The sequence below is a fragment of the Lontra canadensis genome, unplaced genomic scaffold (genome assembly GCF_010015895.1).
Source record: "Lontra canadensis isolate GAN:19392208 unplaced genomic scaffold, GSC_riverotter_1.0 scaffold78, whole genome shotgun sequence".
In the NCBI taxonomy this organism is placed as follows: Eukaryota; Metazoa; Chordata; class Mammalia; order Carnivora; family Mustelidae; genus Lontra; species Lontra canadensis.
Window position 1 is genome coordinate 1,364,692 of NW_022631072.1, and position 27,505 is coordinate 1,392,196.

The 27,505-nt window shown below is 35.7% G+C and overlaps 1 protein-coding gene across 9 annotated transcripts in view; it reads left to right on the forward strand.

Moving 5' to 3' along the window:
* The window catches only part of BIRC6 (baculoviral IAP repeat containing 6), a 218,531-nt gene that overhangs the window by 68,037 nt on the left and 122,989 nt on the right, over positions 1 to 27,505 (forward strand). For 3 of the 9 annotated variants that reach the window (XR_004385497.1, XM_032881852.1, XM_032881850.1), the window contains exons 13-26: positions 2,239 to 2,399; positions 3,461 to 3,592; positions 4,075 to 4,206; positions 6,474 to 6,652; positions 7,635 to 7,768; positions 8,534 to 8,695; positions 8,793 to 8,924; positions 9,830 to 9,927; positions 11,341 to 11,488; positions 12,514 to 12,647; positions 18,922 to 19,068; positions 25,351 to 25,538; positions 26,323 to 26,646; positions 26,885 to 26,984. Coding sequence is in view for 8 of the 9 variants with exons in the window: in XM_032881852.1 (XP_032737743.1) it covers positions 2,239 to 2,399; positions 3,461 to 3,592; positions 4,075 to 4,206; positions 6,474 to 6,652; positions 7,635 to 7,768; positions 8,534 to 8,695; positions 8,793 to 8,924; positions 9,830 to 9,927; positions 11,341 to 11,488; positions 12,514 to 12,647; positions 18,922 to 19,068; positions 25,351 to 25,538; positions 26,323 to 26,646; positions 26,885 to 26,984 (2,171 nt within the window). In the remaining variant the exon portion in view is untranslated. The remainder of the gene's footprint in view (positions 1 to 2,238; positions 2,400 to 3,460; positions 3,593 to 4,074; positions 4,207 to 6,473; positions 6,653 to 7,634; positions 7,769 to 8,533; positions 8,696 to 8,792; positions 8,925 to 9,829; positions 9,928 to 11,340; positions 11,489 to 12,513; positions 12,648 to 18,921; positions 19,069 to 25,350; positions 25,539 to 26,322; positions 26,647 to 26,884; positions 26,985 to 27,505) is intronic. The other 6 variants (XM_032881858.1, XM_032881856.1, XM_032881851.1 and 3 more) reach the window with 6 other exon arrangements.

The following is a 27,505-nucleotide window of genomic DNA, read 5'->3' on the forward strand; positions in this document are numbered from 1 at the left end:
ATAGAAAGCATAAGCAGGGGAAGGGGCAGAGAGAGAAGCAGGCTCCACACTGAGCAGGGAGCCAAATGTGGGGTTTGATTCCAGGACCCTGGGATCTTGATCTGAGCTGAAGGCAGACACTTAACTGACTGAGCCAACCAGGCACCGCTTTACAGATATTTAAATGGTTGTTTTGTGCAGGCACCTGTAGGCACTAGTAATATAACTGTCACTGGAATTTACAGTACTTTGGGGATAGAAAGACAGTAAGCCAATCAATCTCTAGTATGCCACATAGTCATAAAAGTTATGAAATATGATCAAACAATATGGTGTCAGAATAGTTGCTGGGTATGTACCTGTGTGCAAGGGTGAGACAAAGAGAAAATGTGTATGATACTTTTAAGATTTTATTTATTTATTTGAGAGAGAGAAAAAGAGAGAGCAAGCATGAGCATGGGTAGGGGCAGAGGGAGAAGCAGACTCCCCGCTGAGCAAGGAGCCTGACACAGGGCTCAATCCTAGGACCTGGGGATCACAACCTGAGCCAAAAGCAGATGCTTAACCGACTGAGCCATCCGGTGCCCCAGTATGGTACTTTCTATGTAAGGGGCCAGGAAGCCCTCCATGAAGACATTAATTCTGAGGTAATAATAAGTACAAAGACCCTGAGGAGGATGTTTTATGATTTCTGGCGAGAGCAAGAAAACCAGTGTTGCTGGAGTGGGCAAGGCCAAGGGAGAGTGGGAGGAGGCCAGATAAAAAGAGGTAGCTGATCACCAGAGGACAAGTGTCTTTATAGGCCATAGTGAGATTTTTATGTGGCATAAGATTAGGAAAATATTAAAGGGTTTTGGATACAGGAATAATTTTATATATTAGAAGGCTACAGTAGGACTACTGTGATGATAATAGATGATGAGTGGTTGTATGTGTTGGAGGACAGTGATAGAAGTGAGAGTTCTAGTTTGGATACTATTACAGTTTGTTGATGATAGTTTGGACTGTGATGTCAGTTGTTGGAGGTAGTGAAAAGAGTGGTCAGATTCTGGATGTAATTTAGAGTAGAAAGAATAGTATATGCTGATGTATTGAACATCTGGCATGAGAAGAGTCAAGGATGACTAAGGTTTTGGATTGAGCTGACTGAAGAAAATAAGAGTTTCTGTTTACTGAGATGGGAGTGGGCAATTAAGTTTGGCTTATGATAAATTGGAGATGTCTGGTAGACTTTTTTTTTTTTTTTAAAGATTTTATTTATTTATTTGAGAGAGAGTGAGAGAGAGCACGAGCAAGGAGAAGGTCACAGAGAGAAGCAGACTCCCCGTGGAGCTGGGAGCCCGATGCGGGACTCAATCCCAGGACTCCAGGATCATGACCTGAGCCGAAGGCAGTCATCCAACCAACTGAGCCACCCAGGCGTCCTGACTTTTTTTTTTTTTTTTTAAAGATTTTATTTATTCATTTGACAGACAGAGATCACAAGCAGGCAGAGAGGCAGGCAGGGGGTGGGGAAGCATGCTCCCCACCGAGCAGAGAGTCCGACGCGGGGCTCGATCCCAGGACCCTGGGATCACGACCCGAGCCGAAGGCAGAGGCTTTAACACACTGAGCCACCCAGGTGTCCCTCTGGTAGACCTGTTTTAAAGAGATTTTATTTATTCATTTGATAGAGATGGTGAGACCAGGAACACAAGCAGGAGGGGTTGGAGAGGGAAAGCAGGCTTCCCACTGAGCAGGGAGCCTGATGCAGGGCTGGATCCCAGAACCCTGGGATCACCACCCAAGCTGAAGGCAGACGCCCAGCGACTGACCACCCAGGCACCCTGTCTGGTAAACATTTGAATGAGTCTGGAAATTAGTGGAGTATGGTTTGGAGATATTTTTCTACCTTTACATAGAATTTAAAATCAGAATAGACATGTTTAAGAAATAGAAGTTCTTACTTTAAAATGCAGATTCCTAGGATCCCACTCCTAGGTTTGGGCTAGGGCTCAGGAATCTGCAGATAATCATGCTAATAGTCCCTCATATAAGGAACAGCATTTATTGGAATGTTCAGTTCCCAAGATAGATTTCTAAGGTAAGATCAGTTATTGCCCTAAGTTTAACCTCTCTTTTGGAAGCTGATCCCATTGAGAAGCATTGAATTTTGTAGGAGGCTACAAATCAGAGTATGAAAAGTGTTATTAAGGATAATGTGGTTTTGGCCAAAGAAAGACTTTTGCTGTATTTAGCATTTTCCCCCTTACTTGACAGCAACAGCTGGGATGAACATGTATTTGAATTGGTTCTACCTAAAGCTTGTATGGTTGGACATGTGGACTTCAAATTTGTTTTGAACTCAAACATCACCAATATTCCACAGATACAAGTGACACTGCTGAAAAATAAAGCTCCGGGCTTAGGGAAAGTCAATGGTAAGAATGAATCAAAATTTATATTTGAAGATTTTGCAATTGATTTTAAAAAACTAATTTTCCAACTTAACTGTCAAGGTTTCATGTCCCTCCCTTGCCTCCCCCCTCCTCTCCACTTTCTCCTCCACCCTTATACTTCTTTGCTCTACTTTTGGTAGTTTTACTTAGAAGAGTTAATTCTAGAGTATTTTAGAGGTTTCAGTAGCTCAGTATTGTATAGAATTGCATAAACTGGAGTAATTTAATTTTGCTATTTAGGAAATTCAGTTGGTTCTCTTTTGAATTAGTTTCACTCTCATCATTCCTAGACATACACATTTTCTTCATAAGAAGCTCTCCTAAGCAGAGACTTGACTGGGAAAAGAACTTTGTTAATGGAAGTCACATATTCTTTTAAGATCATTGGTAAAACCCAGCCTTTCATGTAGTACAGAAACACACCCAGAAATACACCCAACTTTATTTACTTTTCTTACAAGTTCAGAATTTGATAATACCGAGTTATTTAAATAGATTGTATACATTTAGTATGTTGCGAGCTAGACATACTCATCAGTGTTTTCTCCTTAAGAGCTTAATTTAAAAGGCTGGGGATAACTTCAGAGTAAAATGGCTGCTTTATATCAGGGAACAGAAACAGTGAAACCTGAAAAATTTCTTGTTTTCAAAACACAGTTATATGTATTTGTGTATATGTGTGTGTTTGTGTGTGTGGTCCATTCTTTTGAATCATGGCAGATTCTGATTTAATTGGGCCTAGGGCTTAGACATTGGTATTTTAAAAATTTTGCAGGTGCTTATACTCTGCAGTCTAGGGTAAGAACTTCTAGTTTAGTTGCCAGCAAATTATTTCTCAGGTGAATATTTAGTACCATTTAAAGACAGAGGAGTGTATGAAATGATTAAAGGAATCTAATTTTTTTTTTCTTCTGACAACCATTTCGTAGCATCTGTGATAAAAATCACAGTAGTTCCCAATTTAACAGAAAATTTTAGAATTTCAGGCACATAAATTATTGATATTAAGCAAAATTAAGTTTACTAATATTTTTATCCTCTAGAAACAGCAGTAGATAGGCAGATCACCTTTCCTTTGTCTCCAGCTCTTAACATTGAAGTGGAACAAAATGGGAAACCGTCCCTGGTTGATTTGAATGAAGAAATGCAGCACATGGATGTAGAGGAATCACAGTGTGAGTGAAATTATAGAGCTGTTGTCCGTGACAGTAAGAGGAGTAGTGATCCAAATGCATCGTGTTGGGCAGAGATTTCTTTATGGCTTGCAAAAACTTGGTTTTAAAAACACAATTAAAAAATAACCTATAATTCTGCTTTGGCAATATGCTTTAACTTCCAGCTCATCTTTCTGAACACAGCTGCGCTAATACTCGCATTTTTTTTTTTTAATATCTTGGGATTTAAAATCATGTCATGGTTGTATATTTTTTGATGATCAAGGTGAATGTAAATAATATGGGAATGGAAAGCAACATATATCAGATATTTGAAAATATATCAGATCTTTGATTATAGTTCCTTAGTATGATAGTGAATTCTTATTTGAACACATTCTAAGTATGGTATTTTGTGTGGTTGTATGGGATGGATATTTGCTTATTTCATATTTTTAAATTATAAACTAATTTAAAAGAAAATACATATTTTTTCTTTTTAGGTCTTAGATTATGTCCATTTTTAGAAGATCATAAAGAAGACATTCTGTGTGGACCAGTATGGCTTGCTAGTGGCCTTGATCTGTCAGGGCATGCTGGGATGTTGACATTAACAAGCCCCAAACTTGTTAAAGGTAAAGTAACATCTTTTACAAAAGCAGAATAAATAATACCACAATGAGAAAAATAGATTTTTTTGTTTTAAACTGATCTCAGAAAAGTAAGATTTTATTTTGTTTGGGATTTGCATTAACAGTTCCATCAGTGTCCTGGTAGCTGAGTTCATTTCCTCTCAGAAGTGACTGTATTTTTATTTTTATTTTATTTTATTTTTTTTAAAGATTTTATTTATTTATTTGACAGAGAGATCACAAGTAGGCAGAGAGGCAGGCAGAGAGAGAGGAAGGGAAGCAGGCTCCCTGCCGTGCAGAGAGCCCGATGCGGGGCTCGATCCCAGGACCTGGGATCATGACCCGAGCCGAAGGCAGAGGCTTTAACCCACTGAGCCACCCAGGCGCCCTGAAGTGACTGTATTTTTATGTGAAACTTCTCATACTACTTGCTGTGTTTTGGAAGTCTCAGTGCTTTTTTGAGAAGGCAATAAAAAAAAGCAAATATATGATAACTTAACGTGAAATCACAGAGCTTTTTTGAACCAGCTGACATGTTCTGGCATGGTTGGTTGGCTTTCCCATCAACTTAGAGTCCTGTGTTTTTAGTTGTATATTGTTAGAGTATTTTCTCTTAAGAGGGTTTTTATAGAAGAGTTTTCATAATATCAAATGTAATTATTAGAGTGTCTAACATAAACACATTATAATTAGTGTATAAAATAATAGGCTATTATGTAGAGGATTGCTATCGTAGTAGTAGGACTTTTATATATCAGCTTTTGTATCCCAGGGTAAATTTAAAAAGCCAACAAACGAAACATCTAGTTCCATTATTGAAGTTATTTTGGAGGTGGGTGGGATGTGCAGTTCTTCCTCAAACCAGGAAAATACCTGACCACCCTTATAACAATTATTTTAATTTGTATATATTCCCTTCATATTATTGTCCACATTTACATATTTACCTTTAGTTGCAGACATATGTACAAGTTTTAATGTGTTCTCTTGACTATACCTCTTTCATTTATTAAGTTTATGAGATCCTTTAGTATGTTATGCTACATACTGGGGTATAGTAGTCAGCAAGACAAATAAAATTTCTCATATTGCTGAAAGTATAAGTTACTTTTGTTGAATGGGAATGTGAAACTTAAATTTGTATATGAAAATAAAGATGTTGGCTTTGACAAAATGGAGGGTGCAAATAAAGGGCATGCATTTCCAAAGACTCAGTTTAAAAGTATTAATTTTTCTAGCATTTACCAAGAATGATTTTTTTTTCATACCAAATTCTTCAAAAATCTTTGGAACCAGAGAACATGATGGCTAAATTTTTAGACAAAAAGGATGATATGGATCAAAAAAGTTTGGAAAAAGAAAACAGAGAGAGAGGGTCTTGTCAGGTACTAGAGCACAGAAAAATAATACAGCAATAAGGAGAGTATAACAGTGCAATGCTATCACAGTAGGCTGGGCAGTCACTGGGCAACAACAAAGGTAGCGTTTAGAATTAGAGAAAGATTTAATACCTGTAAGGTACCAATAGGCTGATGGTTTACTGGTAAGTGTGTTAATTTGAGGGTATTTTTACAGTATATTTTACTTATGGATTGTGTGGTATGATCTTAATTTAGTTAAAAGAAAATAAAATGTACTGGTGGTAATAACCAATATTTATTGAGTGCTGTCTTTGAGTCAGGCACAGCTGTGTTTTAGTTGTCTTTGAGGTAGTTTCTGTTATTACTCCCATTTTACATTTGCAAGAACCAAACCACAGGAGATTGATTTATCACATGCTGATAAATGGCAGATCCATTATTCAAACCCAGGTAGTGACTCCGTAGGCTGCGCTTTGTCATCTGTTAATATCACAGTGCTTACGTACGCGTACGTAATATATGTGTGCATGCATAAAAAGACTAGATGGATTCACATGATGGTACCATTATTAGCTACGGGTAGTGTCTTAAAGATATTTTTTTGTGTATGTTTTTCTGTAGTTCACAAAATGTTATTAAAGTGAATCATTTCATTGGGGGAAAATATGTCAAATGTTTGTAACTACTAGTCAGAATTTTCTGTCTTATGGTGTTTCTACAACTCCTGTGCTTTTTGTTCTTTTGCTGCCAACATATGAAGGTTATTCAGTGATTATACTCAAACGGTGTAATTTGAAAATCCCAATCAAGCGTAAAATTTCCTGTGGAATTAACTTGATCTGCGGAGATGAAAAACTATTTGATCTTTTGGTGCTTAAGTTATTTTTCCCATTCTGTGCTGCTCCTCAGGGATGGCAGGAGGAAAATATCGTTCCTTTTTAATCCACGTCAAGGCAGTGAATGACAGAGGAGCAGATGAGATCTGTAATGGTGGCATACGCCCTGTAGTAAGACTTCCGTCCCTAAAGCACCAGAGTAACAAGGGCTATTCACTCGCTTCACTCCTGGCAAAAGTTGCAGCAGGCAAGGTATGAAGCTGTGTTGTTTTGAACCACAGCGAGGCTGGTACAAACGTTATGGATAAGATTTGGCACACAATTGGAAGTATTATGACCCTTCATTGATTTTTCAATAGGCACTTGGTTTTGTTCATAATTTTTCTTTCCAGTGATGTTAAAAGTGTAATTAAGAGTATATTTCACATTAACTGCAAGCAAATGTTTATAAAGTTATATTAGGAGAGAGTGATTTTTAGCAGATACCTCACCTTATAATTATTTTAGGCCATAATATTTATTTAGGTTTTAGAGTCTATGTCTGTGTCTTTTGCTGGTAACTCACCACCTTTTTTTTTTGTAAGATTTGGGAGAATGCAGGAAGGGAAGCTGGGGAATAATGTTAGAGATAAATTCTAATTCCAGGGTTGAATTTCTACAAGTAGCTGTGTACCATGCAGTCTCTGCATAATTGTCTGATCTTGGATTTTCCTGAACTCTGGAGATTTTTGTTTCTCTTTCATCATTATAAGCAACAATAGCAATATCAGTAACACCACTCATCTTATATTTGTATAGGTCTTCCAATTTTTCAAGGACTTCTGTGTACTTTATCTGATTTAATCCTCAAAATAACTCTGAGGTAGGCAGAGCAGGTGCTACTATTGTCTCCATTTTTCATACTGAAAGTGAGTGAACCTTAGAGATTGGGGAACGGTCATATTTCATATTGCTTATAAGTATTGTGGCTGGGACTTGGTCTCAGGACTTTGGCTTTCTAATCTTTAATCATTGGGTTATTGCCTTTAAAACAGTGACTTTGTTTTTTCCCCCATTATAGTCTGGGGGAAGTTAGACATTTACTGAATATGAGGGTAAAAGCTGTCATTTTAATTTGATATATATGTTTTGATAGTCATAATTCAGTTATTTTCTTTTTTGAGAACTTTAAATAGTAAATACTTTTTTAGTTTCATTTGTTTGTTCATTGAGTTATTTGATTTTATACGTTTAGGAAAAATCATCTAATGTTAAGAATGAAAATGCAGGTGGTGCCCGCAAATCTGAGAACCTCCGGGGCTGTGACTTACTGCAAGAGGTCTCAGTCACCATTCGAAGATTTAAGAAAACTTCAATTTCTAAGGAAAGGTAACCTCATTTCTTTCTCCTACTATTCTTATAGTAATAAATGTATGAAGGAAGAATTCTAGTAAATACACACACGTGAAATTTTCTAAGTCTTGAAAATTTTTGTTTGCTTTTCATTTTACTTAAAGTACTTGTAATCTCAGTGAAGGTATGAATTACCTTTCTACTTGATTGGTTTATCCCTGATATATGTACAGTGCTTTGGAGTATACCAGGAATATTGTATTCGTACAAATTGTATTTATATAAATAATGGTATTTGTAGAACAAAGAAAGGAATATAATTTGAAGTTTTATTCACTCTGTCAGAATATGTTATTAAACTTAATTTCTTTCTTTTTTTTTTTTTTTAAGATTTTATTTATCAGAGGGAGAGTGCACGTTGCGGGGTGGTGGGGGAGAGGCAGAAGGAGAAGTAGACTCCCTGCTGAGCAGGGAGCCCCATGTAGGACTTGATCCCAGGATCCTGGGATCATGACCGGAGCCAAAGGCAGACGCTTAACTAACTGAGCCGCCTAGGCACTGCGAACTTAATTTCTTTTAAAACTTTGTCTAAACCAAGTATTGCTTATGTGCTCTTTTAAATCTTTTAATACCATAAGATTATGAGATTAACATGTCATTGTAATATTTAATTTTCAAAAATAATACTTTTAATTGTGATAGTCATGATTCACAATAAAACATATGACCAACCAGGTTTTAATAGCTTTAGTCTAACTGTTCTCGTTTGGTTGTTAATGTATTTATATTTTCTTTTTTTAGAGTTCAACGATGTGCTATGTTACAGTTTTCAGAATTCCATGAGAAGCTTCTTAACACTCTTTGTAGAAAAGCAGATGATGGCCAAATCACAGAGCATGCCCAGAGCCTCGTGTTGGATACCCTTTGTTGGTTAGCTGGAGTACATTCAAATGGACCTGGAAGGTTAATAATTAAGATTTTACTTACCACAGATGATTGTCCTTTGGATGTTATAAATAGAAGTTCAAGATGAGTCTGAGTGTCTGCTATTGTTTTGCAGCTCCAAAGAGGGAAACGAGAGCCTGCTTTCAAAAACACGAAAATGTCTTTCTGACATCGTGCGTGTCTGCTTCTTTGAGGCAGGACGAAGCATAGCCCATAAGTGTGCCCGATTTCTAGCCTTGTGCATTAGGTTGGTGTTTTTTGTTGTTGTTGTTGAAAGTCCAGTTTGAAGGTGCACTCGCGGTTCGGCAGTTGATGACTGTGTCTGTAGTGTAATTTGCTACTTGTTGAATGAATGTATAACAAGAGGATTTTCAAAAGTTGATGAGGGTATTGAGATTCTAAGAAAGAATTTAAGGTTTTTAGGAAAAAATGTCATATTGCATAAGTCTTTTTTTTTTTAAAGATTTTTAAAAAGATTTTATTTATTAATTTATTTATTTAGAGAGAAGCATCCATGAGTGGGGGAAGGGACAAAGGGAGAGGGAGAGAGAGAATCTAAAGCAGACTCCCTGCTAAGTGCAGAGCCTGATGAAGGGCTTGATCTCACCACCCTGAGATCATTAACTGAGCTGAAATCAAGAGTTGAATGCTTAACTGACAGCCACCCAGGCACCCCTTAATGAAAGTAGTCTAAATAGGATTCTTTGCCTATTAGTAGCAGTTTGGGGAGTTTGGTAAAGGGAGCCCTTCCTTCAGTTTTATTTTTATCTTCCCTGGTTGTGTTTAGATTCTTGTCCTAAGGCCTTCTTCCCTGTTACATGACAGTCTTACCAGGCTTATTTGTAATATTGTGCAGACCTTTTTTCTAGATCCTGAGACTTAAACCATCTAGTAAATGTTTAAAAACTGATAATTAGTATTGAGTATATGTGCTTATTAGCCCTTTTTTGGTTAAGAAAACCATTACAAAGATCCTTAGTATAATCAGTCTTTGTTATCTTTCTGTGTGTATATAGAGCTTTAGGGCAAATTTTTCTTGTAATCTCTTTGAATACATTTTAAAGGGTTTTCTTAGCTACTACCACACCATGTTTAGGATTGACTTTAGGTATTGAGTGATATATTCACATTTTTTTTTTTAAATTTTTTCAGTAATGGCAAATGTGACCCATGTCAACCAGGATTTGGATCTGTTCTGTTGAAGGCCTTACTTGATAATATGTCATTTTTACCTGCAGCAGCAACTGGTGGTATGTGAAATTAGTTTAATCACAAATAGCAGTAGTCATAGGAAATATCTCACAATATATTCAGCATTATTTAGTAAGTATTTTTTTCCTTGGTTATTCCCCTTTTTTCTAAGGAGTTAATAAATTGTGATTTATCAGATGGGCAGATATTCTGTTCAATAGTACTGCTTGGAAAAGGTGGGAGAATTAAGTAAATAGCAAGTCCTCTTATTCATATATTTTCTATATTTCATTAAAATTATTGGTTGTTCACTGACTGTAGATCAGATGTCACACATTTGCTAAAATTCCAGCAAGTGCCAGAGAGATGACATAAGTAGAATGTTCCATGCATGTATTATGTGTGATTAGTAGGTACTTCAGCAAACTAGAACTCTCTAGAAGGGGCCAGTAGGTTTTTCAGCACCTGAAGACTATAGAAATAGCATTCAGGAGTGAATGTGGTACTAAATAAAAGGAAGGAATGTAGTTATCAAGTAGCACTTTACAAAGCAGTCCCCTAAAATAGCACATAGATGAAGTAATGACTATTTAAAAAATAATTAAAAATATTCTTAATACTGTTTTGTTGTTACTATAAAGAGCTACTAATTTTTCCTTCTTAACTGATGTTATCTTTCTGTAGACATTTCTTACAGTCTTTTGTTTAATAAATAATGAATTTTATTCAACAGGATTATATATTTCACAAGGATTTGATCTTTATGGTATTGTACAAAAAGAGCCTACTCAAAGTTAGTTGATAAATGGTTATTAATATCTTAATTTGGATAAAGAATCTGTTTATATTTACCTTGGACATAAATTGTGTGGAACTATTAACTCTGTGTTATATAGAGTAGAATATTTTGGACCCAATTGCTTACTCTAATAGTCTTGGAATTTAAAATAGTTTTTTGGAGAATATTTTTAGAGGTAGGATGCTTAAATTCTGGGGTGTACTTAGTACTTTGAGATCTCCTATTTTATTAAAGTCTTAAAATACATCATGATGGTCGTCTTTTAACCGTGTTGGTTTGTATCTGACTGGCAGTAAGCGTAACTATGCTCACTTGCCAGTGTGTTATTTGTACCTCATAGCCATCCATTGTTTTTGAAAATTTCAGTATAAACCAAACAGTATTTCAGGAAGGATGGCTTGGGAGACCTGACATCTCTATACTTTTCCACCTATTCTAAAATGTCCCACTGAGTCATATCAAGTTATTGAAAACCTAAATGACTAGGTTGACTTATATATTCCTTAAAAATAATATTTCAAATTCTCTGTCGCTGTCCTCTTAGTGTCCTCCAAGGAATTGGTCCATTCTTTATAAGTTGTTTGTAAGGGGACTTACTGATAAATATGTAATCTGAAGTTCTCTTAGAGAACAATGAGGAAAAGAAACATTGATTTGTTTTTGTTGTTTTCAGGTTCTGTCTATTGGTATTTTGTCTTACTAAATTATGTTAAAGATGAAGATTTGGCTGGGTGCAGTACATCTTGTGCATCTCTGCTTACTGCTGTGTCTAAACAGTTACAGGACAGACTAACACCAATGGAAGCTTTACTTCAGACAAGGTATTTTCATATATGTAATGACTAACAGTGGGCCTTTCAGGTTATGATACCAGCTTTGCACTGAACTCCCTAGGTATTTGCTTGCAAAAATAAATTTATGCATTTCATTTTTCTAAATATTAGCCTAAGGTTTTCTTTCCCTCTATTTTCTCTGAAATAATCCCTTTTAACAGTTTCGAAGATCCTGAAAATGGTTATTCAGAGGGCTAATTATGTTAAAGTACATAAAAGTGGTATTTCTTGCTAAGAAGAAGCAGTTTAAGATAATTTGTTTCTCAGATCAAACCAGAGAGTCTCAGGAAACAAACTGAGGGTTGCTGGAAGGGAGGGGGGTGGAAAGGATGGGGTGGCTGGGTGGTGGACATTGGGGAGGGTATGTGCTATGGTGAGAAAAAATTAATTAAAAGGCAAAAAGAAAGATAATTTGTTTCTCTTTTGTTTGAATTTTGTGGTTGGAGTTATGTAAATCACTTATTGGTCTTAACCAGTATTCATCTGCTGGTTGATTTTTCTAAAACTTTAACATAATGTAATAAATAGCTGAAGGTTAGGTTTGAGTTCTTGCCTAATCTTCAGTGTTGGAAGTGTTCTTTTATTTAACATGGTGATTTTGTAATATTTTTAGATGAGAAATCTTGATCTTGATAAAAATTTTACTCAAAGCTGTATTTTCTACTACTACTAGTCCTAGTACTGTATTTTCTACTGAGTCTGTGTAATTAATGGTGGAGTTGAGGGAAGGGTGTTTCGTTATCTTTCCCTTGCTTCAATCTGCAGTTGAAGATGCAGTCTTGGTTCATTACCTACCAGTTTATTAGAGTCACATTGGTTGAGTCTCTGGGCCACATCTTTTAGAGTATAGGTTTCTGGGGGAACACAACTGAGATTCACTGAATTTAGTGGTTTAAATCTGGTTAGTGTTTCCTTTTGCCCTGTGTCAAACTGCTTTCAAAACTAAGTAAATAGGTAATTTGTTAATTAGACGGCTGACAGGAAAATTGTTAGGACATTATTTTCTTTTTCAGATATGGATTATATAGCTCACCATTTGATCCAGTCCTTTTTGATTTGGAGATGAGCGGTTCTTCTTGTAAAAATGTATACAACAGCAGCATTGGTGTCCAGTCAGATGAAATTGATTTGTCAGATGTCCTTTCAGGTAGTAACATCTTTTCTTAAAGGAATTTCTGAATTTTATATATGTGGTTTAAGCTACCATTGACTTAAGAGATTGTAGTTACTATGTTCTGTCTTTAACAACTATAGTTCTTCAGAACTTAACCTTAACATCTGTGAGTCATGAAACTGTTTGCCTTTATTTCATAATTTCTCCCTCAAAAAAAAATGAAGTTATTTTTGGAAGGATTGCAAACTTGTTTTTTTGCTTGTTTTTTTTGTCTGTTTCATTGCATGTCAGTATAGCTTTAATGTTCTTAAGAAACATTAACATTTGATTATTTATTGTATTCTTTTCCGTTTTATGATGTCCACAAAATCAAAGAATGTTTTATTTCATATTTCAGAAAATAAAATGAGTATGTATTTATTATAATAAGTAAAGATGGAGAAAGAAAAAATTTTCTGTATCTACTAGCATACTTGGTTAAACTCTGTACAGTGTTACATGTATTTTTGTATACATTTCTGAAAGAATATGCTTTTAAGATTGAATGTATAACCTTTTCAGGTACTATGATTTGGTGTTTATCTAGTTTTGTTAATGAAAACAATGACCATTATTTTCTTTCATCTTACTGAACTTACTATAAGTGTTGCCATAAGCCACAATGTTAGGATTTTGGGTAAACATAATAAAATAATTATCACATTAATTAATTTCAGTTCGTTAATTTCAGTTCGTTTGTCCCTCCCTTCCTCCCTCCCTCCCTTCTTTTCCTTTCTTTTTCCCTCCCTCCCTCCCACCCACCTACTTTCCTTCCTTCCTTCCTTTTCTTTTCTCTCTCTCTCCTTCTCTCTTTCTTATTTATTTGACAGAGAGAGAGAGAGAGACAACCAGAGAGAGAACACAAGCAGAGGGAGAGGGAGAAGCAGGCTTCCAGCAGAGCAGGGAGCCTGATGCAGGGCTCAGTCCCAGGATCCTGGGATCATGACCTGAGCTGAAAGTGGACACTTAACGACTGAGCCACCCAGGCATCCCTTCAGTTTCTTTTACTTTAAAGTAAATTATTGGGGGCACCTGGATAGCTCATTGGGTTAAGCCTTTGCCTTTGGTTCTGGTAATGATCTCAGGGTTCTGGGATCGAGCCCCACATTGGGCTCTCTGCTCAGCAGGGAGCCTGCTTCCCCTGCGCACCCCCCCCCCGCCACCTGCCTCTCTGCCTACTTGTGATCTCTCTTTCTGTCAAATAAATAAATAAAATTAAAAAAAAATAAATTAGGAATTGTGAAAAAAGCAACAGAGAAAAGTCAAATACAGAAATACAAATAAAATGTAAAGTGCCTTAATTACAACCTTTCCACCCTTAAATTACCTTTGTTAACAGGATGTTTAGCGGTTTAGACTTGTTTGCTTCACGTGTTCATGAACATTTTTAATGGACGAGATCAGAGTATCTACTTACTGATCTGTTACTTACTTTTTAATGGCTTATTTTATCGTGGGTATGCCTTACCTCCTCTGTTTGATGACTTAGGCTTTGCCTCCTTTATGCTGATCTCTCTGTCCAAGTGACCATCAGTTTATGAGTGGAACTCAGAGGAGAGGTTAGAACTAGATATATAGATGCCTTCTGCATACCTTAGGTTAGAATGAAATTTCATTGTGGAGAGAGTGTAAGGAAAAGACCATAAAGCTCAAGTCAGGCCAAGGAGTTAAAATACACAAGAGCAGCACATTCAATAAAGAAGCAACTTAAAAATCATGACATAAGTCTCCATCCAAATGTCATTTTACTTCTCACCATTAATCCTTGCATGGTGTCCCTTTTCTCAGTTAATGGCATCACTGGCACAAATCAGAAATCTGAGTATCATTCTTGATACCTCTTTCTCAGCCTCCACATTGAGGCTGTTGGCAGATCCTATCTTTCTTTACACCATCATATATTTCAAACGCATTCTCTTACCTCCCGTGATCACATAATTACAGGAAAGCCAGTCATCTTGAATCTGGACTACAGTAATAGCATTCTAACTGGTCTTTCTGCATTGCTCTTGCCTCACTTGAGTACATTCTGTACATTGCACTGAGTGCCATTGTTTTTGGATGCAAACCTAATCACTTTACCTCTCTCCTTAAAATACTTTTCCTGTCTCCATTACTCTGCAGTCCAAAGTCTCTGTTGCAGCATATAAAATTTTATATGATCTGGCTCTCTTTCCTTGCCATCTAATCTAGTACCATTGCCTCTGTTAGTCTCCTCTCTCTGTTCCAGTGATTCTCAAAGTGTGGTACATAGACCCATTCAGGGTCTATGAGATACTTTCAGGGGATCCATGGGCTCACTGTCTTTGTGATAGAACAGTATTTGCCTTTTTCACTGCATTGACATTTATACTAATTGTGCAAAAGTGTGATGTTCACTACTCTGCCCTTGGAATGAAAAATATGCCAGTTTTACTTAAAAATGTCCCTGATGAGGCAGTCAAACTTGTTGATTTTATTAAGTTTTGAATCTGTTGATACTCATCTTGAACATATTCTGTAATGAAATGGGAAATAGGCATGAAACACTTCCGCGGCATACTGAAGTACCATGGTTGTTTTAGGGAAACACACTTGGGCATTTTGAGTTACAAGCTGAACTAGCTACTTATTTTATGGAACACCATTTTTATTGCAAGAATGACTGATCTGCAAAAAGTTTTTTCATACTTGATTGCTTGGTAGGTATTTTTTAACAAATGAATAGAAAAAGCCTATTAGTATCCATGTAATTGTATTTCTTGCTGTTAAAAGAGCTTGCTGTTAAAAGAGCTTTTAAGCAAAAATTAGAATTTTAGGGGCACCTGGGTGGCTCAGTGGGTTAAGCCTCTGCCTTTGGCTTAGGTTCTGGTCTCAGGGTCCTGGGATTGAGCCCTGTGTCGGGCTCTCTGCTTAGCGGGGAGCCTCTTTCCTCCTCTCTCTCTGCCTGCCTCTCTGCCTATTTGTGATCTCTGTCAAATAAATAAATAAAATATTTCAAAAAAATTAGAATTTTAGAAAACTTGTATCATCCAGTGAGCTTGATAACTTCTCAGTATATAACTTTTTGATGGCCTGTGTTGAAACTGCTGAATATCATTTTCTGATGGCCTATGTTGGTATTACTGAATATTATTTTCTGATATATATAATGGAGTGTGTTAACATATGTATACAGTGGTCAACCAATATTTTCCAAGTGGATAAGAGATTCCTTAAAAGTACAGGAAATCCAATTAATATTAACACTATAGAGATTGAGAAGCTCATCAGTAAGATTTCAGAGACCAGGGGTGCCTGGATGGTTCAGTCACTTAAGCATCCAACTCTTGGTCTCAGCTCTGGTCTTGATCTCAGTGTTGTGAGTTCAAAGCCTTGTAGTGGCTTAAACTGTGTGGAGCCTCCCTAAAAAAAGAAAAAAAAATTCAGACACCACTTTGCAAATAATCTTCAAAAAAAAAAAAATTACCACTTGCCAAGGTTTTTGAATATGTAAGACTATTAAGATACTCCTTTTCCAACTACACATCTGTGATAGGCCAGATTTTTTTGTAAAGCTCTACCAAAACAACATCCTGCAACACACTGAATATGGAGACAGGTAAGACAGTACAACTATCCTCTTTGATAAGCCGGATTTTAAGGAATTTTGCAAAAAATGTAAAACATTGCCACTCTCATAAAGTTATTTTTGTCTGAAGACAGTTATTTTTCATCAGAGTGTACTATTTTTAGCTAATGAATGTATTATTATTACATGGGTTAATGTTTAAAATATTCTCATCCTAAGATTTCTGCTGTGGTGAATATCTATATTTATGTATATCTATATCTACCTGTCTATACAACCAACATAGATGAAAGTTCTTTAAGAGTTCTTAATCATTTTAAAGATACATAGAGCGGTGTTTGGATTGACAGATATTCCTCCAGCCACCTTGTTTCTTTAGTTCCTTTAATATGCTGTATTTCTTTGTACTGGAGAGATTTCACTCATGTTGTTTCCTTTGTCATGTTTTCCCTGACTGGAATAAATACATAAAAATGTGATTCTTCCCATAAATCTCGTCACCTCATCATGAAAGTATTTTTTTACTCCTCTACTTAGACTGATTTCCCTTGGATTTATTAGTCTTCTGAACTTCTTTTAAGTAAAATGTAGCACTTTTTTTTTTTTTAGTTTTTATTTAAATTCGAGTTAGTTAACATACACTGTAATATCAGTTACATATGTACAATTTAGTGACTCGACACTTTAATACAATATTTGGTGCACATCACGAAAGTGCCCTCCTTGATACCCAGCACCTATTTAACCCATCCCCCCTGCCATATCCCATATGGTAACGTTGTTCTCTTAGAGTCTTATTTCTAGGTTTGCCTTTTCCTTTTCCCCTATGATCATTTGCTTTGTTTCTTAAATTCCACATGAGTGAAATCATGGTATTTATCTTTCTCTGACTGACTTCACTTAACTTAATACTCTCTTGTTCCATCCATGTCATTGCAGATGGCAGGATCCCATTCTTTTTTATGGCTGAGTCATATTCCATTCTATACACCATATCTTCTTTATCCATTTATCAGTTGATGGACATTTGAGATCTTTCCATAATTTGGCTGTTGTAGATAATCTGCTGTAGACATTGGGGTCTGTGTATCCCTTTGTATTAGTATTTTTGTATTCTTTGGGTAAAGACTTAGTAGTGCAAATACTAGATTGTAGGGTAAGCACCGTTTTTTAAAGTTCAGTTGTATGATTAGTTGTTTAGTGCCAGTAGCCTATAACACAGAGTAGGTGTTTAATGAGAACTGGAGCCTGTCCTTTTCTCATGTATTTCTCATGTCTAGTATTAAATGCTTAGTAAATTCCTTTTTTTTTTTTTTTTTAACATGTGAGGTCCTATGTTGCGCATCAATGAAATGTTGGAGAACAGGGTTATGACAGTTCAGTCTAGCATTTAATTTAGTCCTTCAGATGTTGATAGTTTTTGTATCTCCCCATTCCATCTTTGGTTTCTGTTTAATTTTATCTGTTAAAGAATTATGCTTAAAGCAGTGCTAATTCCAGAAAATTTGGACAGCACTGAAAATAACCCCTTTCCCCCATACCACATCACACTTTTAATTCTTTTGTGTTCTCCTGTCTTACTGTCTTGCTGTGGTTTTATTGTTCACATAGTTGTGATCATGTGAATTATTTTATTTTAATGTTTTTCCCAACTACATGTGCTAACTTTAACTACAGTTGACCCTTCAACAACATGGATTTGAACTGTGCAGGTCCACTTATATGTGGAATTGTTTTCCATAAATGGAGTACAGTACTGTAAATGTATTTTCACTTCCTTATGATGTTTTTATTAACATTTTCTTTTCTCTGGCTTACTTTGTTGTAAGAATACAGTACATAACACATATAACAGGAAAATTATATGTTAATCAACTTTGTTATCTGTAAGGCTTCTGGTTGACAGTAGGATAGAGGTAGTTAAGTTAATCAAAAGTTACATGTGGAGTTTTGACTGCACAGGGTTGGCACCTCAACCTCAGCATTATTCAAAGATCAGATGTATTTTATGATTATAAAGTAGTAGGCCTCATTCTAAAATGGATAATATATGCAAAATACAAAGGTATATTTATAGAAGAATCTTGATAATATTTTAGAATATTTCTTGAGTTTTACTTAGGGTCCTATTTATACAGGTGATGTGAAAGAATGTATTCTGATTTTATGCATTCTTAACGGATTGTGTAATAGCTAATATTAGTGGGGCACCTGGGTGGCTCAGTTGTTAAGCATCTGCTTTCAGCGCAGGTCATGATCCCACGGTCCTATGATCAAGCCCCACATTGGGCTCCCTGCTCAGCCAGAAGCCTGGTTTTCCCTCTCCCACTCCCTCTGCTTGTGTTCCCTCTATTGTTTTGTCTCTCTCTCTCTGTCAAATAAATAAATAAAATCTTAAAAAAAAAACCTCTATTTAAAAAATAGCTAATATTAGTAGTGGTTCATTATTTTTTCCTCATTTAAAATCTGAATCACTTGTTACTGTTTCATATTAATGTCCAGTAAGTTGCTTTTATGCAACTCTGCTTTTGCAGCATGGAGACAAGTATCTTCTGTTTGTGAGTTTTCTTAATCTCATGTCCATTGTGGAAGTACTGCATAGGGTTGTGTGTTTATATAGCTGCTCTAATTGAAATTGAAGTAGCAGCTATAATTTTCCATATGACTATTGCCTTTTAAAAATTGACTTACATAGCATAAAACTTGTCTCTTTAACAGGAAATGGAAAGGTCAGTAGTTGCACAGCTGCCGAAGGTAGTTTCACATCTCTCACTGGACTTCTAGAAGTTGAACCCCTGCACTTTACTTGTGTGTCAACTAGTGATGGCACCAGAATAGAAAGGGATGATGCAAGTACGTTTACTGGTATATACCTTCTTTTATTATTCACTCTTTTTATTATACATTTTATGTTGAAGTAAAAACAAAGTGATGTGTAAGTACTTAAATATCAGTTTATATTATGTGTAAGAGCCTTTCGTGTTACGTTAAATAGAAACTTACTAATAGGAGGAAAAAAGCAAAAGTAGTTCTTCAGATTTTTCTATGTTCGTTCATAGTTTTTTTCCTACCTTCTAAAACACTGTATTTTTATGTGTGTGGATTTTTAGAAGCCCTTTAATTTGGAAAATATCTAACATAACAAAAGGAAAAGGAAAAGTACAACAGACTACATTTCTTTTACCTAGCCTCAACTCTCCTCAACTATTGGCCAGTCTTATGTGTATGTAGTTTTGGCATCATAATGTTACTTCTTGCATTTAAAGCTCACAATATATAATATCTTTGAGAAGGTTGAGAAGAATGTAGAGGGAATATTATTTTTCCAGATATTTTAAAGCACCTTTAGATATATGAAGTAATATTTCAGTGTGCTGAATATGTCATAGTATTGGTGTTTTATTTTTTATTTATTTATTTTTAGAAATTTTATTTTTTTTTTTAACATATATATTTTTATCCCCATGGGTACAGGTCTGTGAATCCACCAGGTTTACACATTTCACAGCACTCACCGTAACACATACCCTCCCCAATGTCCATAACCCCACCCCCCCTCTCCCAACCCCCCTCCCCCAGTATTGGTGTTTTAAATGAATCATGGGGAACTCTTGTTTTTTTATATACCTTTTCTGTGATTTTTTTTTTCCCTTCATGTCATAGGATCAGTATTTATAATTCTGTCTTGGCATAAATAATGGAAATTGTTATAATTAAAAACATTAGATATGGTTTTATCTTAATTTTACAGTCACAGAAGAGTTTGAATAGTGTCTTGAATGAATTCTGCCATCAGTGGTTTTGTGTTTTGTGGATTTCTTTTTGTTATCTTCAACAGTTTAACAGAAAGTATAAAGATTTAACTTGAGAAGCTACAAAAAATTTAATCTTAAGCAGGGTTTTAAAAGGAAATTATCAGTTTTTCAAGTGCCTTATTCAGAATCACCTTATATCTTCTAATTATGGAAGTAACCACTAGGTGAAATCTTTGGTTTATGTAATTTACATGAGAGTTTTCAAATAAAATCTAATCTTTCTGTTAAATAAGGATGCCAAAAGGGTGAAATTTTGTGTTTGCTCTCTTGGACTGTTAATAGTCATTTTGTAGAGACATACTTGTATACTGGAATAGAAAAATGCATGACAAGAAATTGAACTTTCAGATAACTTTTTTGTTATAAACACACTTTCTTTCTTTTTTTTTTTTTTTTTAATTTTTTATAAACATATATTTTTATCCCCAGGGGTACAGGTCTGTGAATTGCCAGGTTTACACACTTCACAGCACTCACCATAGCACATACCCTCCCCAATGACCATAACCCCACCCCCCCCAACCCCCCCTCCCCCCAGCAACCCTTGTTTGTTTTGTAAATCACACTCTTTCTTGGAACTGTTTTTGAAAGTAAGGGTCTAAAATTCATGTGTTTGAATAAGTAATGCATTTAGAAGGTATGAAATTTTATAACAAATATAAGAGGTTTGTAAAAGAGAAGTATTCCTTCACACTCCCTTTCCTCTCCTATAAAGCAAGCAATGGAACCACCTTCTTTTTTTCCAAAGATACCTGCAATCCTATCTGTATTTTGCCTGCACTGAAACCACCACCAGGAGAAGGATTTTTATCAAATGTTAGGGCAAAGTCTTGACTAGTGGTCATAGGGTGCTAAAAGGTGACTGTAGTCTCTTAATTTCTTACTTACTTTTTTTGAAACATGTTAATTGTGAAATACGATGCTCTTATGAAAAAATGCAGATAACAATTATATAATTGGCAATTTATGACAAAACAAACTGTCCATGTGACCACCAAATCAAGAAATAATATATCCAGCACTCTAAAAGTTATCTTCATGTCCCCTTCCACTTATTTTTCTTTTGTTCCCTAAAAGATAAACATTGTCCTCACTTTTAGAGTAGTCATTGCTTGGTTTTTGTTTGTTTCATTGTATAAACCCTTAATTATACATGTCTGATCTCTGGTTGAATATAGCCTTTATAATACAAAACTGCTTTTATGTATTTTTTGATCTGCCTTCTGTTCAGCATTATGATTATTAATTCATTTAGAAACCAAGGAGTTAATAAAGAATCTGAGGAACACAATTAGCAAATATGCCCAAACGATAGAGTACACTTCACCAACAAGTGAGGAGTAAACAATTATTGTCATGTATTCCTGCAATACTTAAAAATAAAAACTGATCCTCTGCGATTCCTAACATAGTATACAAGACTGACCGAGTAATTTCTGACCCTACAGCAATTTAAATAAAAATCAATAACAAGATAACTAGAAAATCCTCAAACATTTGAAAATTAAAAAGTACATTTGTTTAATGTTACTTCCTAAAGTTGAATATATGGAAAACCTGTGGAACAGCACGTCAACTTCTACATTCATCTCCAAGAAAATAGTATATCCAGTAGCATGAAAAGCATCACAGTGGAACAACCCAAATATCAATCAATAGTATGCTAATCAACAGTAGACACACAAGTTTTGCTTTATTCAGACAACAGAATCTTACATAGCAATGGAAAAGAACCAAGTAACTGCATGCACTGATACAAATGAATTTAACAATCATAACACTGAACAGAAGGAAGATCAAGTAATTACATCAGTAATTACATTAAATGTGAATAAATACTCCAACTGAAAGAGTATCAGACTGGATTAAAAATATTACAGTGTTTTCATGTTTCATCCATTTAGCATGTACCAGTACATCATTCCTTTTTATGACTGGATAGTATTCACTGTATGGACATACCACTTTGAAAACAACTTCTCTATGCCTTCTTTTGTTTATCTGCTGAGAAGTTAACAGGCATTTGAGTTGTTACTTCTTTTTGTCTGTTAAGCTAAATACTGCCATGCAGCAAATTTGTGTTCGTTTTCGTGTTTTTATTTCCTGAGTATATACTTAAAAGTGAAACCCACCATTTTTCTTCTTGTAGTTTTTCTTAAAGCTTCTGTGTCTTTTTTATGTCCACTTTCCCCCCAGCTTTATTGAGATACAGTTCACATATAATACTGAGCAAGTTTAAGGTATACAGTGTATTGGTTTGGTACATTTATATATTATAAAATGATTACCATCATAGCATTAGCTAATACCTCTGTTCTGTCATGTAATTACGAGTTCTTTTCCTGTGGCGAGAATATTTAAGACTACTCTTACCAACTTTTGGGTATATAATACAGCATTATAGTTACCATCAGGATGCTATACATTAGATCTCTGTATTTCCATTTCAGTTTTAGAATCAACTTGACAATGTATACACCAAAAAGCATTTTTTTCTTAAGAATTTTAATATAAATCAGTTCAGGAAAATTGGCATCTTAATATTCAACCTTTTACTTCATTAACATGGTATATTTCGTATACTTAGGTCTTCAGTTACCCTGGGAGATGTTTTTTAGTTTTCAGTGTTGATGTTTTGCACATCTTTTTAAGATTAATCCCTATTTGATTTTTTTAATGCTACTATCAGTGATACTTTTCTTAATTTCATTTCCATTTTTTTTGGTTGCTGGTGTATAGAAATACAGTTGATTTGTGTATATTAATCTCATGTGATACTGCTATATTAGTTTACTCATTCTAATAGCTGTATTAGTTTACTCATTCTAATAGCTTGTAGATTTTTTTTTTTTAAGATTTTATTTATTTGTTTGTCAGAGAGAGAGAGAGAGAGAGAGAGAGATCACAAGTAGGCCGAGAGGCAGGCAGAGGCAGAGGGAGAAGCAGGTTCCCTGCCGAGCAAGGAGCCTGATACGGGACTCAATCCTGGGACGCTGGGATCATGACCTGAGCCGAAGGCAGCCTCTTAACCAACTGAGCCACCCAGGCATCCCTAGCTTGTAGATTCTTAAGGACTTTTCATAGACACAGTCATGGCATCTGTTAAGAGTTTTACTTTACTGTTTTCCTAATCATATCATTTAGTTCTTTTTCTTGCTCTTTTGTGCTTTCTAGGACTTCCTACATGATACTGAATAGGAATGATGGTCATAAATCATATTTATTTTGTTCTCATCTCCATTATTTTTATATCTGGTTTTTGATGCTCCTAGGATAAAAATAGAAAAAGATATTGAAAACTCAGACTTGGCAAAAGATTTTAAAATTTTGTGGTAGTAGGGCGACGTATTTCTTTCGGATTGTTTATGTCTCTTATGTGTTTTTGGTGACTTAATTCATTTTCCCATAAGTATTATTCAAGCATTGGATTTTAAAGCTAGTGAAGGCCCAAACTCCACATGGTTAATATTGAAAAGTACTTTAATGACCCCAAAAGTACAAATACAATATCAGTGCTTCAGCAAGTCTGATAATTCGCCCTCTAGAGTTGGAATTAATAGCTGTTTCTTTGGTGGACCATTTGATGAAGTGGATGCATTTCATTTTGGGGCACATAGCTTATGTGAATTATGATTGCTCTTTTTTTGACTATGCTTGTGTAGTTGAATTCTTGAAAGTTGAATGAGTCATAGTATGGGTGTTGTATAATAAGTGTGTGTGTGTGTGTGTGTCTGTGTGTCTGTGTGTGTGTAAGTTGAGGACACTTAATTGTAAGGCTATGCACAGTTTCATTTATTGCTGTCTTGTTGATTACAGCTTAATTTTTTTAATAGTTTTTTGAATCGTGGCGTAATACAGCATTGTTAGATATTAAAATAGACTATCAGGTACCTGGGTGTTGTTTCCCACCCACTTTTTCAGGTATTTATGAGCAAATGATTTCCCTCAGCTTTAGATTCATTACCTGTAAAATGGGATAACATTAGTAACTACCTGTGTGCCCTTGCAAAGATGAGATGAGTTGATGTAAGTTCCATGCTTAGCACTGTGCCTGCCCTACCATTGGCTTTGGTTCCACATGGTCCTTAGTTCCAGCTCTAGTTCTACCGCTATGAGCTCTACAGGTAACTAAGAAACAGAGTTTTAGTATCTGCTTTTTACAGTTGCTCATCTGTTGAATATGTAATTAATTAAAACAGGGTCACATGGTAATGCACACTAAACATTTGCTACTACTGTAGCAGTTATCTTTTCTCAATATAACTTTTCAGTAAACTTTCTAGCCTATTAGAATATAAATGTTAACACTGTTATTAAACTTGGCTTTTACTTCTTATTTTATGGTGACCTGTTTCATTAAGTTGTGAAATTAAGCTTTTATCTTAGGTTTTTCTAAAATGTTTTCCACAAATATTGGTAAATATTTAATGGGGAAAGCAAGAATGATTTTTTTTTTAAAGATTTTATTTATTTATTTGACAGAGAGAGATCACAAGTAGGCAGAGAGGCAGGCAGAGAGAGAGAGGGAAGCAGGCTCTCTGCTGAGCAAAGAGCCTGATGTGGGGCTCGATCCCAGGATCCAGAGATCATGACCTGAGCTGAAGGCAGAGGCTTAACCCACTGAGCCACCCAGGTGCCCCAAGAATGATTTTTATAATGTGTATTTGAGTAACATTGAAAAGGAAAGTCAAAGAAATTATTCAACTTACAGGAATTTCGTAGTCTTTAAGGGTGATAGTGTTCATGGCTAAGCAGTATATACAAAAATTATTTGACATAAGTCAAATTGGGCTTATTTCTCTCCATATTAGAGTTCAGGGGAGCATTTGGTAGGAAGCATTGCTTTACATATTCTTGGGGGGCCAGACTCTGTCTAGGCTATGCTTTAAAATGAGGAAATAAGGTATCATCAGATTTTTTTAATGATGTCCTTATAACTGAAGGTTTTTTTTGGACCTTTTTGGGGAATGGAGTAAGGGGTATTGCTATAGGAGAACTTAGTAAAGCAAATTTCAGTTTGTTATGCTCAAATTGATTGCTCTTGTTTTGTGTTTTTATTTTGGCCATATTAAATGAAATTTTTTATATGCTGAAAATATTTTTAAGCTCAACAATTTTTCTTTGATTTATAAGTAGTTCCCAGATTCCCTAACCTTGAATACTGTTAGGATCAATCAATATGCTTTTACCATTAAGATTTCCCTATTGATACTCTATAGATTCTTATCTTTTAAAATGAAACTGGAGTTTTAATGTCAAAATAGTATACTTGGAATATGTTTCTATGTGAATCTTTTCCTCATCCCTTTTCTCCTCCCTTGTCTTATGCCAGTGAGTTCCTTCGGGGTTACTCCTGCAGTAGGTGGACTGTCATCGGGGACAGTTGGGGAAGCTTCGACAGCCCTGAGTTCAGCAGCCCAGGTAGCTTTGCAGTCTCTCTCTCATGCAATGGCATCAGCCGAGCAACAGCTGCAGGTGCTGCAAGAGAAACAGCAGCAGCTTTTGAAGCTTCAGCAACAGGTTGGAGACTCTTTGGCTCTTTGTTCATGCTGTCTCTAAACTTCAAAAGCTGAAAAAGTACTGTAAAAAATGACCATTATTTTCGTAAAGGAAAGTAGGTTGACCGATCTGAGCTAATCATTTTCTACAAAAATGGAGGTAACGTCTTTGTGATATATCTAAATTAAAAAGCAAAACAAAACAAATTATTTGATAAACATCTGTGGGACTATACTTAATATTTTGGGGGGCAGTCTCTTAAGTAAAATCCATTTAGTCTCAATACTCTTGGTCAAACATTACAGTTATCAGTTAGGATTTTTATGGATTGGAGATCCTGAAACATTTTAGAGATGAATTGAATTCACGTGGATTAAAATTTAGTAATAAGGGCAGATGCTTCGGAGATTTCGTTGTGGTCTAATTGTGGTCTGTGTGATTGTAGGTGACATTATATTAGGTTAGGCACCGTGAGAATCTACCTCCTCTTGTTAATATTTTGCTTTGAGGAGAATTTTGTTTCCTTATTTACATTTATTTGTTGTTCTTCCTTTCCACCTTTGCTTTGTGGAAGTCCTTGTTCCCCCAAGCACAGGAAATTATATATCAGATATTTAATGAAGTTGTTAACAGTGAAGAAATACTCAGTTGATGTTGAGTCCATTTTTTAGTTTAATTTCATTTTTATTTAACTGAGATCTAGTTAATCAGACCATGTTTATCTTTGCTCTTTTCCTGTGTACTGCTCCCCACAGTTTGTGCAGACAAGACTAGTCTATATCTTGTGCTTTTACTTCTTTTACAGAAAGCAAAGCTGGAAGCCAAGTTACATCAGACGACGGCTGCAGCAGCTGCCGCGGCGTCGGCGGCCTCAGCAGTAGGTCCTGTTCACAACTCTGTGCCTTCCAACCCGGCGGCGGCCCCCGGCTTCTTCATCCACCCATCTGATGTTATTCCACCCACTCCAAAAACAACACCACTTTTTATGACTCCACCACTCACCCCACCCAATGAAGCAGTTTCCGTTGTGATTAATGCCGAACTTGCCCAGCTTTTCCCAGGCTCAGTTATTGATCCCCCAACAGTCAGTCTTGCTGCACATAACAAAAATTCCAACAAGTCCAGAATGGTAAATTATTATATTTTTAATAGGTGTTCACTTAGACATTTAAAAATATTTTAATGTATATGCTAACCTGAGAAGGCAAACTTTTCTTATACCAACTTGATACATCAACTTAGATTGTTTTATAAAGTATTATGGAATATACATCAGGAAATGGGACTTGTTAATATGGTATTACAGTTATTAGTTTGTATAGAGCAAGAGTAATATCAATATAGAGTTACACTTTTTTCTTTTCTAGAATCCACTTGGTTCTGGCCTAGCTCTTGCAATTTCTCATGCTTCACATTTTCTTCAGCCTCCACCCCACCAGTCCATTATTATAGAGCGAATGCATTCAGGTAATATTTGCCTTTCTTAAAATATTTTTCTTGCCTAGTCTGTCAGCCCTTTGAGTCTTAGTCTGTAGTTTGATTTTCTTTTGAGAGTAAATCCCATCTGTTCCTAGGTAAGCACGTTTTACCAAGAATAAGCACCACATAAGGCTTAGCTGTGTGCTCACTATGTTGAACATAGGAGTGCTGCTGGGTAGGGTGGCTAAGTTTTATCCAGACCCTGTATCTGACCTGTATGTGAATCTTGCCTGTTGAGCTGGGATGGACAGAAGTGTCGACTTCCACTGTAGCTGCTCAGTTATCATGACACTGGAAATTACGCTTCAGTATTCCTAACACCAGCATTCTGATGTTGAAACTGTTTCCAGAAAATAGCAGACAGAATTACTGCTGATTTTAATAACTGAGTAACATTAATAACACTTCCTGGTCTCGATAATTCAAATTTTACCTAATTTTGTGGCCATACTTCTATGCTAGTTACCTACGACTCCGATAAGTGCTTTCAATTAGAGCATGTTTACCTA